Source organism: Scylla paramamosain, chromosome 12, assembly GCF_035594125.1.
Source record: "Scylla paramamosain isolate STU-SP2022 chromosome 12, ASM3559412v1, whole genome shotgun sequence".
Taxonomy (NCBI): domain Eukaryota; kingdom Metazoa; phylum Arthropoda; class Malacostraca; order Decapoda; family Portunidae; genus Scylla; species Scylla paramamosain.
Window position 1 is genome coordinate 6,727,735 of NC_087162.1, and position 19,309 is coordinate 6,747,043.

At 37.1% G+C, this 19,309-nt stretch overlaps 2 protein-coding genes and 1 long non-coding RNA gene across 9 annotated transcripts in view; 2 read left to right on the plus strand and 1 right to left on the minus strand.

Annotated features, from left to right (window-relative positions):
• Positions 1-9,788, plus strand: part of LOC135105633 (uncharacterized) — a 113,973-nt gene extending 104,185 nt beyond the window's left edge. Inside the window, exon 3 of the long non-coding RNA XR_010270928.1 lies at positions 9,651-9,788. This is a non-coding gene — a long non-coding RNA (uncharacterized LOC135105633). The remainder of the gene's footprint in view (positions 1-9,650) is intronic.
• LOC135105630 (gelsolin, cytoplasmic-like) overlaps positions 1,192-19,309 on the minus strand; it is a 91,523-nt gene continuing 73,405 nt past the window's right edge. For 2 of the 7 annotated variants that reach the window (XM_064013975.1, XM_064013974.1), the window contains 10 exons: positions 14,169-14,312; positions 13,846-13,984; positions 13,035-13,129; positions 12,538-12,660; positions 12,161-12,232; positions 11,348-11,521; positions 10,042-10,152; positions 9,713-9,838; positions 6,625-6,793; positions 1,192-2,326 (listed from right to left, as the gene is read on the minus strand). In XM_064013975.1, the coding sequence (XP_063870045.1) occupies positions 6,632-6,793; positions 9,713-9,838; positions 10,042-10,152; positions 11,348-11,521; positions 12,161-12,232; positions 12,538-12,660; positions 13,035-13,129; positions 13,846-13,984; positions 14,169-14,312 (1,146 nt within the window). In that variant the 3' untranslated portion in view covers positions 1,192-2,326; positions 6,625-6,631. Of the gene's footprint in view, positions 2,327-6,624; positions 6,794-8,156; positions 8,207-9,712; positions 9,839-10,041; positions 10,153-11,347; positions 11,522-12,160; positions 12,233-12,537; positions 12,661-13,034; positions 13,130-13,845; positions 13,985-14,168; positions 14,313-19,309 lie in introns of all 7 variants that reach the window. The other 5 variants (XM_064013980.1, XM_064013978.1, XM_064013977.1 and 2 more) reach the window with 3 other exon arrangements.
• Positions 17,237-18,735, plus strand: LOC135105632 (uncharacterized). Its single transcript, XM_064013983.1, has 3 exons — positions 17,237-17,752; positions 17,921-18,025; positions 18,182-18,735. Exons 1-3 carry the CDS (start codon positions 17,623-17,625, stop codon positions 18,343-18,345), a joined length of 399 nt encoding a protein of 132 aa, XP_063870053.1. The 5' UTR covers positions 17,237-17,622; the 3' UTR covers positions 18,346-18,735.

The window sequence follows — 19,309 nt, forward strand, 5'->3', positions numbered from 1 at the left end:
AATTTTTCCCATAAGAAATAAAGGGAAAATTATTAATTCGTTCCCATGAAAAAAAATACTGTTGTTATTGACATATTATCTGGTATATGGATGGGGTTGTATAAAATTATTTAAACACTGCTTAATGCTAAAATACCATATTTGATGGCATAAAACACCACCCCCATTTCAGCAGGGCATATTCAGAAAAAAAAAAAAAATTATGTATTTAAGCATGTAATGTTTAAAGCAAGCTAGTGTACTGCTGAACAAAAAGCAAGCAATCACAATAGTAAAAATATCCTACATGACTTCAGTAATAAAACAGAGGTAGTGGCCTAGTCATGGAGGCGAGGCAAAGAACGTAGTCCAGCTGCCAAGGTGTCAAAAACACACTTTTGCACGTCACTGAACAGGGTCGCATTTTCATTTTCAACAGTTCCTTACATCGTATTATGGTCGAAAAATGTGATATAACACCCTTGTCTATAATACAGTGGTGTAAATCTTCGGGTGTACAAGTGAAGGAAATTTCAAAATCAAAAGTATGGGAGGCCTCACATTTGCATGTAAGATGCAGGGTGATTTTTTGAGCCATTTTTATGAAAAAAAGATGCATCTTGTATGTCATCAAATATGATAAATACAAAAGCAATTAGATGAAATATATTAAAATTTGACCTCAATTTACCTTGCTGAGAAGGTTGGAGATGTTTTTGCTTGGAAGGAGAGTCCTGCCAACCTAGTAACACTGCTTGTGAGCAGTTGTGTCTTCGTTGTCTTGAGAGAGGTAAAGAAGGGTAACGTGCTGTGCCTTGACTCATTTTGACCCATACAGGTTCTAGCGTGTAAGTTGTATTCCAAACAAGGGTCATATACCAAGCAAATTTTTTTTGCATCCAAACAGGACGTACGTATACCCAAGTTGGACTTATTCCAAAGCAGACATATACTGAAGTACCACTGTATTTTAATAATTTGATGTAAATCACGACCCTGGGATGAAAGACAGCGAAATATTGTTTGCAAGAGGCAATAACTGAAAATAAAAACAAAGCAGATGTAGAATTTTTTAAGGGAGAGAGATACACATGGGTGTCAAAAATAATCATGTATCATACACATGTATAGAATAGAAGCAAGGGTGTCAAAAATAATCATGTATCATATGCATGTATAGAATAGAAGGGCCAAAAATAAAGGGAAAGGAAATTTTTGTTTTATTTTTTAATCTTTTATTAATGGTGCAAATCAGTCACAAAAATTTCTATAGGTGACTAGATAGATTAAGTACCAATTCACAAAGCCTATGAGAAAAACAAGTTCATTACTTATTGTGCAAAATCAGCCTTGACATATTTGGAAATGTAAGAGACAACTTCTCACAGCACACAGTGCATCCTTATCCTGGACAAGTCTGTCTCTTGCATCTTCATATGTATATATAGTAGTATCTTCAATATGTAATAATCTTCAATATATGTAATAATCAAGATAAAAACAATAATAAAGATAAAAACAATTCCTTTGACTGGAAAATTATTTTCAAAAACAACTCTGAATGGAAGTTGAAGCATATTCTACTGGAAGCCTCTGTATCCTAAAGCACTCAAGGTTTACTAGATTAATTGAATTGCCAAGAAGCAAATGTAGGTAGTTTCTACAAGTGACAGCTCTAGGCATGTCATGAACACTCCATTTTCTGTCACCACTGTAAAAATAGTTCTTGCCTTCAAGGAGTGAAAGCCCTATCACCAGTGCATGCTTGAGGCTCAATGCAAGTTTGGTCTATAAACTACTTACTTGAAGTACAAGGTCCATTCCTTTTTGAGTACATCTTCAATATTACTGTATGAAGTGATGTCCCTGTGGTTTTGGTACAATTTATTAGTCATACCATTAATACTATTATCTTCTTGGTATAAAGTTTCTTATCGCATAGTAGGCATAATGGTTAAATTACATTCTTACAAAATATATGTACCCTACCAAAAAAACAAAATGGTCATATTGTGACAATTTAGGAATGTTTGAGTTTAGGACTGATTTACTTAGACCTTAATCAAATTAGGCTGGCAAGACTACAAAAGCACATAACGACTATATTTTGCAAATTGAGTCGGAAGGCACTGGCCAGGATCACTTGACCAACACACACACACACGCACACACACACCCAAGAACAGATTAACCATAAAGCACAAAGCACCACCAGATTAATAAAGATAAGTATTGGTGTAGGTTTTCCTCCCAGGCATGGATGAGGAGTAGTGGCTGTGGTGGTCTAGGCCAGTGCTGCATTGCTCTCTGCCAGGTGAGCCTTCATATCTTCATAACTTGGCAGTCCCTGCAGGGAAGGCTTGGCATTAATGTCAATTTTTCAGGCGAGTTCAATTTCCTTAATGTTAGGAAGTTATTAGTATTGACTTGCTGGTACTGAAGAAAGGACTACATATAACATGAATGTATTTTTACATCTCAGGGTGTTAAATCTTGTGGAATTTAATTTTTTACAAAAGAAATTATGCATTTATGATTTATGGTTTTGTTTGTTAAAATGACAGTGTTCCCTGAAAATAAAAAAAAAGGGGCTCCATTTCAATCCTAGTTGAAACTGAATGTATGTAAAGAATGCCAGGTGTTATGAGACGAGAGCTCATGATAACCAAAAAATTAACAGGCAACATTATCTTCAAATTATAAATTCTCCAAAAAATTTCACATGAAGTTTCTCACTTTCAGTTAACATAGCACAAAGCTGAATAAGTAATGTCTATGAGATCCATCCATGTATTGCTAACACCCAGAGTATGAATAAAAACATATTCATGCTCATATAATAAAAAAACAAGAAAATGCTGCTAAATATGATATGATTTATACTGTCTTGATTATGCCATTGAAGCATATTTAAGAAATATCAGCATCTTAATGAAGGAGACAACCAGAATTTTAGTGATGAAGAAAAATGAAAATTTTACAATACTCTCTACAGTGTGAACACTAATTGATCAGCAGATAGTGCTGAAGCTCATAAAACGTTAATAATATGCCTTAGTCTAGAACAGTAAACATGCGGGCAGAAGCAAGAGCAGCAGCATAACAGCATTCCCATTACAATAAACAAAGTGTTTTCTGTCACAGTTTCAAAGCATCCTTTCCATCAACCACAAGACAGGAGGACATTTGTACAAACACCAATATATAAAGCCAGAAAATACAGAGCATCTTAATATCTTCAAAACGTCATACAGTTCTATCTGTGAAGCCCTATTCTAGAGAAGAGATCTAAAGTGTTGTTCTTGGAAAGGGTTTTTGCATTGCATTGTATTAAAAATATCAAAACTCATATGTGCTGAATAATAACTCGCCTTCATAAGTCTGATACAGTACCACAGGAAATGCTTCCTTCATAACTACAATTCCTTTCTTTGCCTTTGACATAGATTTGATAAAAAAAAAGTAATCGTCAAAGGTGGTTTTCAATTATGAATTTGCCTCACCTATATTGTAGTAAAGGTTCATTATAAAGGCTAGTTTTCTGCCTTTATAATGACATCTCCACTTAGCTGGTTTTTTGTAAATTTGCAGGAAATCCTTTCCTTCAACAATTAAAAAATCATTTTTCCTTTAGGCAAGAGTTTTGAAATAACTAAGCACAATTCAATAGGGAATTTTAAAATTTTGACATCTTGACTCTTTAAATCCAATATGAATAATTTTTGGCATGAAAATTAATGTTGTATTTTTGGCATAGGTATAAAAATAAATGTTACAGGAAAATTGCCACTCATCATATAACAACAACTGGTATTTTACATAAATAGCTAAGTCCAATGTGACAAGTATAGCCTCTTGTTGCACTGTTTGAGTGTGCAAGATCATCTAATGCATGGATTCTTATGTACTTAATTTAATTCTTTCAAACAACTTTATCCACAAGCTTAAGAAAACTAGAAAGAGCACTATCCCTGCATGACTTATTCTACATAATTATTAATGCAAGGGCTCAGTACACATTTTAATTATGTGAGTAGTGGCTTATCTCATCAGAATTGTCCTGTAGATGTTTCATGCATGCAGTGTCCAAATAATGTGATCAACTTTGTGTTTATGCTTCCTTTCATCAAGTAATAATTTACAGTTATGGGTGTAGTCCTAAACTATATCCTTTCATCAAGTAATAATTTACAGTTATGGATGTAGTCCTAAACTATATCTATTATGCTATTCCCTCTGTCCACACCTCTCTATATTTCTGATGCCCTTTAAGGTGAATATACTTATTATTCCTTTCTAAGCATAATAGGTGCTTGCTTTAAACTCTATACACTTCAACCTCTCCCCTTCCCTCCCCCAACAACCATTTTACAAAGGCTATGTGATGCAACAAATAGTAATTCGTCAGACTGCTGGAGATAAAGCCTTCAAACCCCTACAACCCAGTGTTGTAAAAAGCATGGTATGAAAGCCACCATGTTAGCCGTGAACTGTCCTCAGCACACCACACCACTCAAGCTGTCACATGCACATCATAAACACAAGACACAACAAAGACTTGCACCACACTGTAATGACTAAGATACATATAACAAACTGTAAGACATAAAGGGACCATCATGCAAGTACACACAATTTTTATTAGATTTATGTGACAGGTTCCAGCCTTCACAGAATTTTACTGTAAAACCTCCATAAGTTAGCATAATAGGAGCTCAGCATATGCTAACTTACCAAAATGCTGACTTCTGAATAATCACTAAAAACCCCTCCTGCAGGCTCAGAGTCTTCAGTTTCATTCCCTCCCTCCCTCTAGAGCCTCTCTTTGCACATCTCTGAGGTCATGATGTTAAGCAGCTGCTGGCCCTGGTTGAAGATCCTGATGCAGTTGTATTTATAATTTCTTTTTTGTGGTCTGATCTCCCATTTCTTTCACATATCACTATTTTTTCACATTTTTCTCTTTCCTTTTGAAAACTGCATAGTATTTATTTTGTTATTTCTACATTACTGTTGTTGAAAAGGAGTTCACCAATAATCCGATCTTCATTTTCTATGTACAGTCCTTGTAATTTATCCATTTACCTCCTCTGGTCTTATCTCTTCCCTGTATCCTTGTTATCATTCCATTTCCTTTCTCTTGTACCAAGCTGCTGTAGGTAAACAAAGCATCTATTCAGGTGCTACAGGATACACATGACTGTTGGGGCAAGAGTGAAGCTTCATCACTCTTGGTCTCTTGTTGCAGCAACCACACACATCAAAGATTACCCACACATAAGCTTTTTTTTTACCAACAGCAGCTTGGCTCAAGAGAAATGGTATAGACTGGTGATGAGGATGAGTGGAGAGATGAAAATCAGAGGAGACAAGTGGATGAATTACAAAGACAATGTAAGAAATAAAGATCACATTAATGGTGAGCTCACTCCTTTTTGACAACATTGAATAAAAAAAAAAATAGTACTATATAGTTTTTAGATTTTTTTTTTTACTTTTAAGTGATATTTGACTGATCTTCATTCAGAATCAGAGCCAGAGCCAGCAGCTCTTCTTAGCATTCTGTCATAATCTGCACAGTATGCAATTATTACTACTACATTGGTTATGCCAAGCATGGTCTGACTTGACTCAGTTCAGTAATGATGGTGCTCATTTAAAAAAAAAATTGCAGAATTTGAATTTGAATATTTTGTTTTGTTGTTGACTTAAAAGAAAGCTGACTTATGGAGGTTTTACTGTATAACAAATTTTTATTGAAGACTTTTGATGTCTCAATTTCCCTAGTAGTTAGTCATTTAAACTAGTTTTATAACTGGTAATTTGGTCTGTACTTGTAATTTACCTATTTAGTTTTTAAATTAAATAATTAAGGGCAGCAGCAAAATAACTACACTTTCAGGAAATTCCATCATCACACTAGTGTTACAGTATAGAAGTGCTTTTTTATAAACACTATGCATCATGCTAGATTACCACCTTGAATAAAAATGTTCTTACATGTAAGCTGCCACTACCACCACCACCACCACCACACTTACCATGGCCCCTAATCTGTTTTGCTCTTGGAAGTCTTACTATTTTAATCTGATTAATGTTTGTGTATTAGTCTTTCAGTGCAGAACATGGTTAAGAGTTGCCTCTTCAAGTATACCCAGTCATCATTAGTAAGTTAAGAGTTATGAAAACACTAGGAGCAACAGTCATGCTGGAGAAGGTAGAATAGCTTTTCTTAGCTCTTGCATGTTAATGTTGACTATGATGATTGGCCCAAGTCACATCACTAATACTTGAAATACAGCTATGTAATTTAGCATTATTCCTCTTATTTGTCCTTAGCTTTACACTAATACATTATGAATATTTTATTTGTTTATGGAAGGGTTTAAACCAGTAAAAACAGAGAAGTGTATAAACAAAATCTAAAATAATCCCAACTCACAATTAGAAATCTTCTGTAAATAGAATACAACCTTCCATTTACTTTTACTCTATATGCAAAAGAAAAGCTTGAGTTAAAAATTCACATCTTAACACTAGAAGAGTCAGAATCTCCTGCAACATGACTGGAGTTCCATCTGGGAACAATATTGAAGCACCGCAGGTTGTTAGTGTGCCGCAGGCACCTTGGCTGATCTGCCTTACTTTACTCTCATTGGCAACAGCAACAACTAGCAGCAGGGTGCTCTTTCTCTGCTGGCGCTTCCTCAACCTTCAACAGCTGATCTTTGGTTATATTTTCGCTTTCTTCTTTAGCGTTATGGACTATATTGTTTTCAATCATTTGAGGCATCGCATCAGGGCTGGGGCACGGCTGCAACAACCACTGGGTTAGTGGTCAAGACACCCTGGGGATTGCTGAGTCAGGTACACTCGCAAGGAATCATAACCTTCTAACCTTCTAAATCTTAAGGTGTGGATTAGGTGGTCAGCTCACCACACAAGGAAATCAACCTGTAGTGCTAATTGTTAGTGTACAGGATCTAGAGTGTATTAAAAGACCATTTCCCACCACTGATTTGGAATCAGAGGAAAGAATGGTAGTGAGAAAACTACTCTAATGTCAGTTATAAACACCAATCCTTCATGAGGTTAAATCCATTTTGTGCTACTAACTGATTTCTTGAACATTGCTTTGTATGCATGTGTACTAATAGGTTGTCAATGAACCCATGCCACTCATCATGTTCCTTTGATATAAAACTTTGTATATAACATTAAACTATTTGAAAACTTAATAATTTTAGAGGCACTGGGCAACACTCATATCATGAGATAAACTACCCAGTCAATACTCAGCCATTCATTATGCTGTGAGGTTTGTGTTATGAAACAACATTTTTCAAAATAAAAGGCTTAATTTCCTCAAAATATACCACCATACCATCCTCATCTAAGGAATCCATAGTAAAATATAGCATACAGTATTATATTGGCCATCAAGTGCTTAAGATTGATCCCTGTCAGGCAGGTAATAAATAATACAGAGGGAGTGTTTCCTCTTTAAAGCTGCTGCTGCTTTGCATCAGTGCATTCCTTTGGCAGAAAAATCCTTAAATCTTGCTATAACGGTTGTAAAAAATTGGTGTAGTGGACCTGCCATCACAACAGCTAGTGTGTCTTTTATAATACCTCTACACTGTTCTCTGTAAATTTGTTACAGGAATTCTTTTATGAGAATTTCTCTGCCAAGTGTGTGCCAAAGGAACAATAATTCTATTATTTGCTTGATGCTCTTTCACAAAGTAGCATAGAACCTGCCTCTATTATTAATCCTGATGATGAGGATGACTATATTTTAATGAAAGCCCAAAGCAGTACTCCTGTCCTAAGAGTATGTATTAACACTAAATATTGCTGTACGATAGACACTCTCTTCACTGTCTGCTACTGTCCTCATTTCATGTATTTTCTTACTCTTGCACTTCTATCCAACTGCCACATTCCCAGCATGCTAAGGATACAGTCACTACAGTGAGGGAACAAACTGCCCATCTCCATTCCTTTCTCTTATAACTTGATGCTTAACACGATATTGTTCCCAACAATGTCCCTCAAAATAGCCATCCCACAGCCCCTTAAGTGGCTTGTGCCTACTTGCAGCAGAACAAACTGCCATAGGGACAGCATGCACTACAGGCAATGCAGTGTGTAGGTTAAGCTGTAAGCAATACCACCTAGGAACACACAACGCACATCACAGTACGCAAGCCGCTTAATCCACCTTCTGTAAGAGATAACCAGAAGATTTAGTATTTAATATATGCTTACTAATTAATTATAATATCTTAATTTAATGTCAATATTTGCTAAGCATAGCATTTTTCATCAAGAAGCATCAACAATCTTAAAACTGCATTCTTATTCAGAATATCTGAGAAAATGACAGGACTGCAAATAGCCAGTCACAAATTTGCATTCAGGCCACAGCAGGTTTTAAAATTTTGCTTCATGCAACGTATCTGAATTTCTGAATCTAGTTGAAGCTGTGTGTGGTCTAAGTTAAAGTTGTAAAATATCATTAAAGGCCTGAACTTCTCATACACAAAGTCATTCAAGTTTTTCTTATTACTTAACCTTTATGCACAGTGGTGACACATTGGTAATTTATGTCTGATGTCAGTGGGGTTACTGGACACAGAATATACATTTACCTATATCTCTTAATTCCTACTTATTTCTAAGATTTATTTCATATATGTCATTCCCTTTAACATTATGCTAGTTGTTATCCATATCATATCAAAATGAAATTTCTCAACTTATAGAGGTACCTGAAGTTACAAGTTACTATAGAGGTACCTGAAGTTACAAGTTACTATTTTAACTTTAAGTACAACTAGGTACTTCTCTTGAACAACTTCTCTTAAACTTATATTCAATAAGTTTCAATCAGCTTCATGACAGAAAAATTTCCATCAATTACTTCCTTCATTGTGAACTAACCAAAATGCCTACAAACTTGCACACTGTTCTTGTTAAAAGTGTATCATCATGAGCAGAGAGAAATAAAATTAAAACAGATTCTCCAGTTACTATGCATATGTCGTCCACTGCACAAAGGTCAATATTTAAATTTTTTTTTTTTTTCCACATATAAATTAATTGTCATAAGGTATCAATTATGTGACAAGATATTCTCTCAGTGAGCTACGTAGAGCAAGCAATGAAATATCTAGGAGTATCAAGATTTGTGGAAAGGTTACAGTTGAGGTAGCTTACTGTGTGCCATATGCCAACAGCAGCATTCTCAAGGACCATTACTATGCAACCAGGTTACAACTGCTCAAATTAACTATAGCCTGGTGACACTAGGTATGTTTGACTTAATCTCTCAAAGGAATACACACATTTCCTTTAATTTTATGTATAAGTATCTTTTAATAGGTAAAAGGTTTTACTGCCAAAATGGCTGTTTATAATGTATCCATAACCTGGATGCACAGTATATCCCCAGAGAATTTTGAAATGTGTGTTTATGACCTGCATAAGGGAAGAATAAAAAGTACAAGAAAATAAAGAGAAAAGTGAATTTAGATAAATGTAAGAGTTTATTACTCTTCTATGTATACTTACTTTATTACATCAAAGATAAAAAGTAAAAAAATATAGAGATTAACAATATAGCTTAGAATATTATTCATAGATCTAATTATAGGGTATATTTTCAGAATAATCATGTTGAGTATCACCAATGAAATACCCTGCCCTAGCACTAAGCACAGCCACACACCTCCCACAAGTCGGGATTCCAGGCAGGGAAGATAGCAGTGAAGGCAGCGGGTTCTTCTCCCTGGTTGATGCGCAAGATCACCGTTGTGTCCAAGGAGCGCTCCGTTGGGTCAGTCTTGATGTAATTCTGTTAGAACAAGGCATTATATTTCACAGTGTTTGACAATATACACAATTTTATAATTCTATGGCCAACACATATTTTTCTATTTTATAAGATAGTATTTCTCAAAAGATTAAGTAAATTTTAATTTCTTCAGTGCACATATTTTCAGTTAGATATTTGAATACAATAAGATGCAATCATTAGTCCTCCATAGTAGTACACACCTTTGCCATCTCCAGGGCCTTCTCTTTCTCCTGGTCATCTGAGCCACGGCCAACCCAGACATACACCTCATCACCAGAGTCCAGCACCATCACGTCATCCTCGTTCAAGTCCTGCAGGATAAAATAAAATATTCTAAGTTCTTACTGCAGAACTGAGGAGCAGATTGTCACTCATGTGTTACATGTCTTTTTTATGTATTATAAGAGAATTAGCAACCTACAGTAGTGGCAAAGTGAGTAGTCACCTGGCCAAAATACATATCACCCTAATTTTTTAAGTGGTATCAAACTCAGACAAATGAATAGCACATACGTGTTGGCAACCCTCAGCCTGACTTCAGGTGGCTTAGAAGTGATGGAGCATCGCTGCTCTAGTGGCAGTTCATGACTTATCACACATCAGACCTTTATCACACATCAGTTTTTTTTTTTTTTTTTTTTTACAAAATTGTAAAAACAAGTTCATGCTGAGGGAGAAAAATTCTTAAATCATAGCACTGAATTCGGTAAATGTTGGTAAAAGTGAAACTGCTAATGATGTTTGTGCCTAAGCACAGGGTGAAAAAGTTCCTGGTGGTTGCTGTGGCCTGCCGGGACATGCAATTGGTGGCCATGTAACCTTGAAAATATCACCTGAGACAATTCAGAATCCTGGCAGTGAGTCTAGGATTACTTTTTGATAACATGAATTGTCTCGGGTGATATTTTCAAGGCTACACAGCCACCAACTGCATGTCCTGGCAGGCCACAGCTACCACCAGGCATTTCTTCACCCTGTACTTGGGCACAAACAACAACAGCAGTTTCACTTTTACCAACAGTGCTTTAACCTAACAGTGCTAAGATTTGAGATTTTCTCCCTCACCATTAGCTTTTTACAATTTTGTAAAAAATAAATAAATAAAATGAGGCCTGATGTGTGGTAAGTTATGAGTTGACTCCAGAGCAGTGATGCCTCCATCACTCCTTCAGCCATCTGAAGTCAGGCTGAGGGTCATCATCATGTGTTGCGAGGGAAGAGGATAGATGCCATGTACAGCTAACATATATTACTGCCTGCCTGAGTTTGATACCACCCTAAAATTGGGGTGGTATGTATTTCAGCAAAGAGATTAGTCAGTGGCTACTCACTTGGCCAATACTGTAGTGCAAGTGGTTAAAGAGTCTACAGACTAATGCCATGAGATTCAGGATTTAAACCCTATCAAGAAGAAAATAATTGCATGGGTGTCCTTTCATGTTTAACTGAACTTTTACAAGGTTACTAAAGGCCTTGGGTCATAAATCTGCACTGATGACCACTTACCTCTTGGGAGAAGTGAGCCACTTCATTAACCCGCAGGCAGCCAGCAGGGGAAATGGTGCAGTGGAAGAGGCGAGGGTACAGCAATGGCCTGTCCACGTCACGACATGTCTGGTATTCTCCTTTGCCTCCCAGACTGTCCCAGAAGCTGTCCTCCTCCTCACCTTCAGCCAGTGTCTGAAGAACAGGTATCTTTTAATTCATGTTTCATTTTTAACATGAACACCTGAAAAAAAAGACTAGCACTGGATATTGTATGTGTAATAAGTAAAGCTTCTCTTACTAAAGAGTCTTAGTTCTCAGAATCATGATATGCAACCTACTCAACAGCTTTGTCTTTGTGAGAAAGAGAGAAATATAGCTAGAGGCTATTACCAATCTCTCTCTCTCTCTCTCTCTCTCTCTCTCTCTCTCTCTCTCTCTCTCTCTCTCTCTCTCTCTCTCTCTCTCTCTCTCTCTCTCTCTCTCTCCACTTTGCTCTAAGTTGCAGTCTGACAACCACTATATGCAGCTTGGGTGTATGTACATTAATGTGCTATAGTTATAAGTGTCACTCATTAACTTCTTCTATATACAACTAAGATTCCCCTAACCTTAATGTAAACCATATAATGCTAATTTCACCATTCACAGTCCATCAATCACATAGGTATGTCAATATTACCATGCCTTTAGTATCTTCTTATGGCAGTCTTACAGAATATAATCCTGACTTTTGCATGATTTACTGAAATAATGTGTGGAGTTCATAATGCAATATATCCATAATCTTTCTCTCCAGCAACTGTGGTGGCAGCAATAACAATGACTACTCACCTGCAGCTCCCTGTCAGGGGACACCAGTCCTGCCACTCTCTCTCCCATGGCCTTCTCCTCTTCATTAGCACCCTGGTAATTATATTTACATGTTAAAACGATCAATGCTCTATATGTTTAAAGACAAAAAGAAAGGAAAGAAATTCAGTATCTACCAACTGTTTATTAGCAGGATGAAGTAATCAGCACCAGGATTCCTGAAAAGTTAACTTTTCTTCATCATTCTATCCTTTTTATTATATACTGTGGACCAAGGTTTTAAGGATGACATATAAAAGTTCATCTAACTTACTATCTCACTTAAAACATAATTTCAATCACATTTCAGAGCAATTAACATTTATGGAATTACAAGGAAAGAAAAAAGAAAATCTAACCTTGCCAATCCACAGGTAAGTCTTGGCTGGAGTCTCCAGGACATAGACGTCATCAGAGTTGAGTGAGGCGGCCTCCTCCTGCACCTGCACTGCCCGAGTGTCCAGGTCGCATGTCCCACGAACCTGAGGAACCATGGTTAACATTAGGATATAAAGAGAACCACCACCATACAAGACACTCCCCATTAACCCTCTGAGTCCAGTGGCTGTCTTATGCTCTTACTTTAGGCAAAGATTACAAAATTATTTGAAGCTTCACGGATGCCGTCTTAAAATCACTGAGCTGTGTGTTGTGTTTAGCAAAATTCTCAGTGTAAAAGTATCTAGTTCTGTATGATTTAGTTGAAATGGACTAATCCAACATGTTCCAAGGAGCCACTTGGGTTTTGAGGGTTAATATTTTCAGTAAAGCCTCTACATTGAAATAGAAAAAAATGCATACTTATTCTCCTGTACAGTACTAGAGGAACAGAATCTCACGCTTCTAAGTCACATACCCTGAAGAGGCGAGTGCCGTCCACATCATAGGTGTCATGATCATGCACATTCTTGAAACCAGATGCCTTTCCGCCCAGGAACACCACCATCTGACCTGCTCAGGTAACACTTCATCAACACTTCATCCTTCATTCTTCCTTCCCTACTTAATATTGGAAATACATTAATAACTTATTTACTTTTCTATTTAAATCTGATGCAACTAGACACTATTGCACTAGTGATATAAACTTTTCCACATCCTAAGCTTATCTGTGTCATTTTTCACTTACAAATTAATTATTCAGAGCATAACTGAGAGAGAAATGGAATTAATGGGCTGTGGTTCTCATACATACTTAGGGTCTGTGGGGTGTTGTGAAGGGGGGAGAGAGAGAGAGAGAGAGAGAGAGAGAGAGAGAGAGAGAGAGAGAGAGAGAGAGAGAGAGAGAGAGAGAGAGAGAGAGAGAGAGAGAGAGAGAGAGAGAGAGAGAGAGAGAGAGAGATGGGGGAGGGTGGGAGAGAGAAAATCATATCACTACTTTGAAACTCTGCTTTCAATATGTGAAATGCTTACTACTTCAGATTGTCACTCAATACAATTTTACCTAAAGGACAAAATGGTAAGAATTTCCTTCACTCAAAAGAAAAAAAAAGCAGTTTAAAAGCTGGCCAAAACACCTCTTCCCTCACTTGACAAAATTATCAACATCAATGCAGTAAATAAAAACAGAATAATGTATATCACTAAAATAAAAAAAAATTCAATTTTCTCTTATTTTGATAGCTATAACTCACTCATTATTTATTTAAGGCTTCTTCTCAACTCACCCTTAAAGATCCTCAAGAAGTGGGCTGGTTCAGAGCCCTGCACCACCCTCACTTGCACAGCCTTGCCATTGAGCTCATTGTCAAGGCGCACTGTGTGTATGGCTGAAGCCGCTCGCTCATCCTGGCTACTTGCAACTCCCTACATATATGATGTAAAAAATTACTGACCAACATCTTCCCCTTAGATATTTCCTACAAGCAAACAAACAATTCAAAATAATTTTCTTTCATATTATATCTCAAATTATCCTTATGTACAATACTATTGTCAAACTTGAATAATCAAATATTAACTCCTGGAACACTAATGTCTCGTCACTTACCTGCCAGAAGTACAGGATGTAGCGCTCATTACCATTGACCTCATAGGTGTACTTCATGACATAAGAGTCACCTCCAAACAGGAAGCCCTTGGCACTCTCATCAACCGGCTGCAGCTCAAAGTCCTCCACACGCCAAATCTCAATCTATATGAGAAAGGAGAAGACATTAGATAAATTGCTGCTCTGTAACATAGCACCACATTCAGTTATGATGAAAATACAAAGGTACACCTGACATAATTTCTGATTGGCGCATAGCAAACTTAATATTGTACAGTGTCTCAAAAACTCAATTCCTCCATCTATCAACTTGACACAACCTTCTGGACAACTATCCCCTCTTCTTCAATGACACTCAATTATCCTCCTCTTCTACAATGAGTATCCTCGGTCTGCCCTTTACTTATAATCTAAACTGGAAACTTCACATCTCATCTCTAGCTAAAACAACTTCTATGAAGTTGGACATTCTGAGTTGTCTCTGCTTGTTTTTCTCAGCCCCCCAGCTGCTATCTCTGTACAGGGGCCTTATCTGTCCATGTATAGAGTATGCTTCACATGTCTGGAGGGGTTCCACTCATACTGCTATTTTAGACGGGATGAAATCAAAAGCTTTTCGTCTTATCAACTCCTCTCCTCTAACAGACTCTTCAACCTCTATCATCGCTGCAATGTTGCATCTCTTGCTATCTTCTACTGCTAATTTCATGTCAACTGCTCTTCTGAACTGCATGCTTCCCCTCCTCCTGCAGCCTTGCTGCACAAGATTTTCTTCTTTTTCTCACCCCTATTCTGTCTACCTCTCTAATGCAAGAGTTAACCAGTATTCTCAATCATTCATCCTTTTCTCTGGTAAACTCTGGAGCTCCCTGCCTACTTCTGTATTTCCACCTTCCTATGACTTGAACTCCTTCAAGAGGGAGGTTTCAAGACACTTATCCTATAATTTTTGACTACTGCTTTCAAGTCTGGGGATTGGCACTTCAGTTGGACATTTTTTTTTTTACTGCTGTTTTGTTGCCCTTGGCTGGTGCCCCTCCTATAAAAGAAAAAAATCATGTATTCTTAAGGCTTGTCTAAGCAACTCCATAACATCAGAAGGCCACAGTAAAGTCCTTAATTACTTATGTTTGCTCTTGTGTCAACAATGTTTTCTATTCTACAAGGTAAGTGTTGTAGATCATTTACATCTGCTCTATGAATATCCTCCTCTCATTTTTCACCCATTGTTTTCAAATTCTTAATTAGTTTCAGGGCTACATTTTACCCTCATCACACAATTTCTTTTCCCCCTTTCCATTCATTCAAAATCACTCATAAACACTTCACAAGCTCTAACCATTCACTCTGCTCATACCAAAAGCACTTCTACATTTAATATTCTTCCCTACTCTGATCCTATTATTTTAATTGTGCTATTCACACTATTTCACCTTTTAGCTCTTGCCAAGCTATATTTACTCCTGGGATGATCCTCAGTGACTCGTAAGAGAAACTCTTCTTAAGTTTCTTTCCACCAGCATCCCCTTCCTTCCACACTATAACCCATTTTGGTTTTAGCATACTAAATAAATTTCCTTCTGCCATCACACTTCTGCTGAAAATACTCTCTATATCTTATTCCCATGAGAAGCTTCAGAATCTAGAATATAATTCTAGAAGAATACATGATACAGGAGTGAGATTCATAGAGGAATAAATAAAAAAAAAATACAAAAATCCGCAAATGGCATATTCATGTATTGAGAGGGGATTACATTGGGATTTCTTTTATACTTGCTTTTATTTTTACTTCAATATATATATATATATATATATATATATATATATATATATATATATATATATAGATATATATATATATATATATATATTATATATATATATATATATATGTTACAGTCAATACCTGAATCCAGACAATTTGTAAAGTGACATATTTTTTCAGGCAATTTGTGAACTGTCTGGTTCACCCAGTCAATCTGTAAATCAGCTAAAAATCTCAGACAATTTACAAAGTGACTTAAATTTTGATAGATTTTCTTGGCATATTGACTGAAATGATCCTGCCATGGATCACAAATCCCTGACCCCGCCCTGCCGAGAGGAACGAACCCAGCTGTACGGTGTGTGTGTGTGTGTGTGTGTGTGTGTGTGTGTGTGTGTGTGTGTTTAACTACCTGTTACCTTTCAGTATAACTATGTTGGTATGGGCAAGGTCACAAATCATCGACTCCGTCCGAGTCCTTGTGTGTGTGGGTGTTGGAGATTCAAAAAATTTCCGATCACAAACGAACCCCCAACTGTGTGTGTGTGTGTGTGTGTGTGTGTGTGTGTGTGACATTGGCCGGGTACAGGCGTCTGGGGGCTGGACAGCTAGCCAGAGCAGTTGTGTGTTGGCCTTGTCCTGGCATTGTCCTTCCGTGAGGTGCAGGCAACTTCATTAGCAGAAGAAATGGCGTGTTCCCAAGAAGCAAAGTTTTACGAGAAAGTGATGTTGAAAAAGAACTCTGATTCAAAGTCATTAATAATGACTAAAATTGAGTACTACAATCTGATAGAGGAAACTCAGAGTTGCAGCAAAGTGCGAAAAATAAATCTAATCGGCAGTATTACATCCTTGGACGTTACGAAGTTCTTCAGTGTGGTGGAGTTGAAAAAGTTGATAAAAAAAACGGAAGGATGAAACTCAAGAGCTTGTTTATTTTGTGGCACGTTGAGGATTGTTTTGAAACAATAAAACGTGCTCACATTGCAACGGGACATGGCGGCAGAGACAAAATGGTCAAAGAACTCTCAGATATGCGAATGTAACGAGAGAGATACTGTAGAACTGTTCAAATCTCTTTGTGTGTTCAGTGTCAAAAGAAACGGAAGAGATGTGCGACTAAGGGTGTTACTGGTCAAACCGATCTTGGTCTAAGTACTACGGTTCACGAGCTCAGGTGGATCTTGTTGACATGCAGTCTGTTGCGCCAAAGGAAAATATAAGTGGATAATGGTGTACCAAGATCATCTAACAAAAGTATTGCATATTGCGTCCCTTAACTTCAAAAAAGAGCCGCTGAGGTTGCATTCCAGCTAATGGACATATTTTTAATGTTCGGAGCCCCTCAAATTCTTCAGAGTGATAATGGTAGTGAATTTACAGCATTGGTAATTTCGGAACTCAAACTTCTTTGGCCTGACCTGTTGATCGTTCATGGTAAACCAAGGCATCCACAGAGCCAGGGATCAGTTGAACGCCTTAACTGTGATATAAAAGACATGCTTATTTCATGGTTAGGGGATAATGATACAAGTGACTGGCCCATGGGCCTCAGGTTTGTGCAGTTCCAAAAGAACACCAGCTACCATTCCGGAATCAAACAATCCCCATACAAAGCACTCTTTGGTGTTGAGGCCAGAGTAGGTCTACGCTCAACTGCACTTCCAGAAGAAGTTTTGAAGACAAATGATCACCGAAGAGGATTTACTTGGAGCTTACAGTTTCCCCTCTGACTCTCCTCGTCCAGACGAATCACCCGATTCACCTGAATGCTCTGCTCCTCCAAATGACTCGCCAAAGGACTTCGCTCAGCCAGGTAATGCTAAATAAAAACTGTTATAGAAATGTAACTGCCAACTTATTTTTGTTTAATTTGGTTAAGTCCCAAGCCACATTGCATGTCTATCATCATTAATTAAATGTTTTCTATTGTTATTAAGCAAAGGAAAGTAACTTCATTTATCCTTTTGTTTTTGTTTTTCAGATGGCTCATCAGAGGCCTCTAACTCTCATCGTCCAGACGAATCACCCGATTCACCTGAATGCTCTGCTCCTCCAAATGACTCGCCAGAGGACTTCGCTCAGCTAGGTAATGATAAAAAAACTTATAAAATGTAACAATGTAACTGAAAACTAATTAGATTAAGTTCCAAACCACATTGCAAGTCTTAATCACCATTATTTTTTTTTTGTTATTAAGCAAAGAAATGTAGCTGCCATTTATCCTTTGATTTCGTTTATTCAGATGGTTCATCAGAGGGCTCTGCATCATCCAGACAGTCCACCCTATGGTCAGAATCCTCAAGGAAAACTCATAAGCTTCAAGAAGACATAGCACTTCAACGGTCCAGAGCAGCAGCTGGGCCAGTTAGCTCAAGACTGAGCGCATGGTCAAACGTAGTCGTTTAGAACATGCCCCAGGTAATCCAGGAGATAACGTGACAATTCCCATCCCATTAGTTGATCGAGGGAAAGGTGATCCACGAAATGTTATCGGGGTTATTTTAGATCGTAATGAAAATGACATGTATCGAATAGGCGTGAGAGATGGAATACTCAAGGGGCGCTATAGTAGGAGCCAATTCGATATTTGCAGCCAGCAACTGTATAGTATTGGTGAAGTAAGTGCAGACAAGGAAATAGGACTTCGTCAGGCAGTACAGCAATCGTCTAGGTTTGGTGGTCAAGGTTATGCTAAGTGCAACTGTACTGTAGGCAAGAAACAGTGTCAAACAAAATCGCTGTAAATGTTACAAAGAAGGTTACAAGTGCAATAGTCGGTGCCACTCTAGCTTAACTTGTAAGAATAAAAACTAAAAATAATATTAAATGTTGCATTTTATACTTTATTTTTTACTTTTGATATAATATAGTTACTCAGGGTTTTAAAAAATAAAAATTTTACTCAAGAATCTGGTTTGTTTTTCTGTCAGTTCATTACTTACTATGAGTCAATATGTCAAGAAAACAATGAGCTTTGAGCTCACACGGAGAAGGTAACAGGTAGTTAAACACACACACACCACACACACACACACACACACACACACACACACACACACACACACACACACACACACACACACACACACACACACACACACACACCATTGCAGATACATAGCAGGATCATTTCAGTCAATATGCCAAGAAAATCTATCAAGATTTAAGGCACTTTGTAAATTGTCTGAGATTTTTAGCTGATTTACAGATTGACTGGGTGAACCAGGCAGTTCACAAATTGCCTGAAAAAATAAGTCACTTTACAAATTGTCTGGATTCAGGTATTGACTGTAACATATATATATATATACGAGTATATATATATATATATATATATATATATATATATATATATATATATATATATATA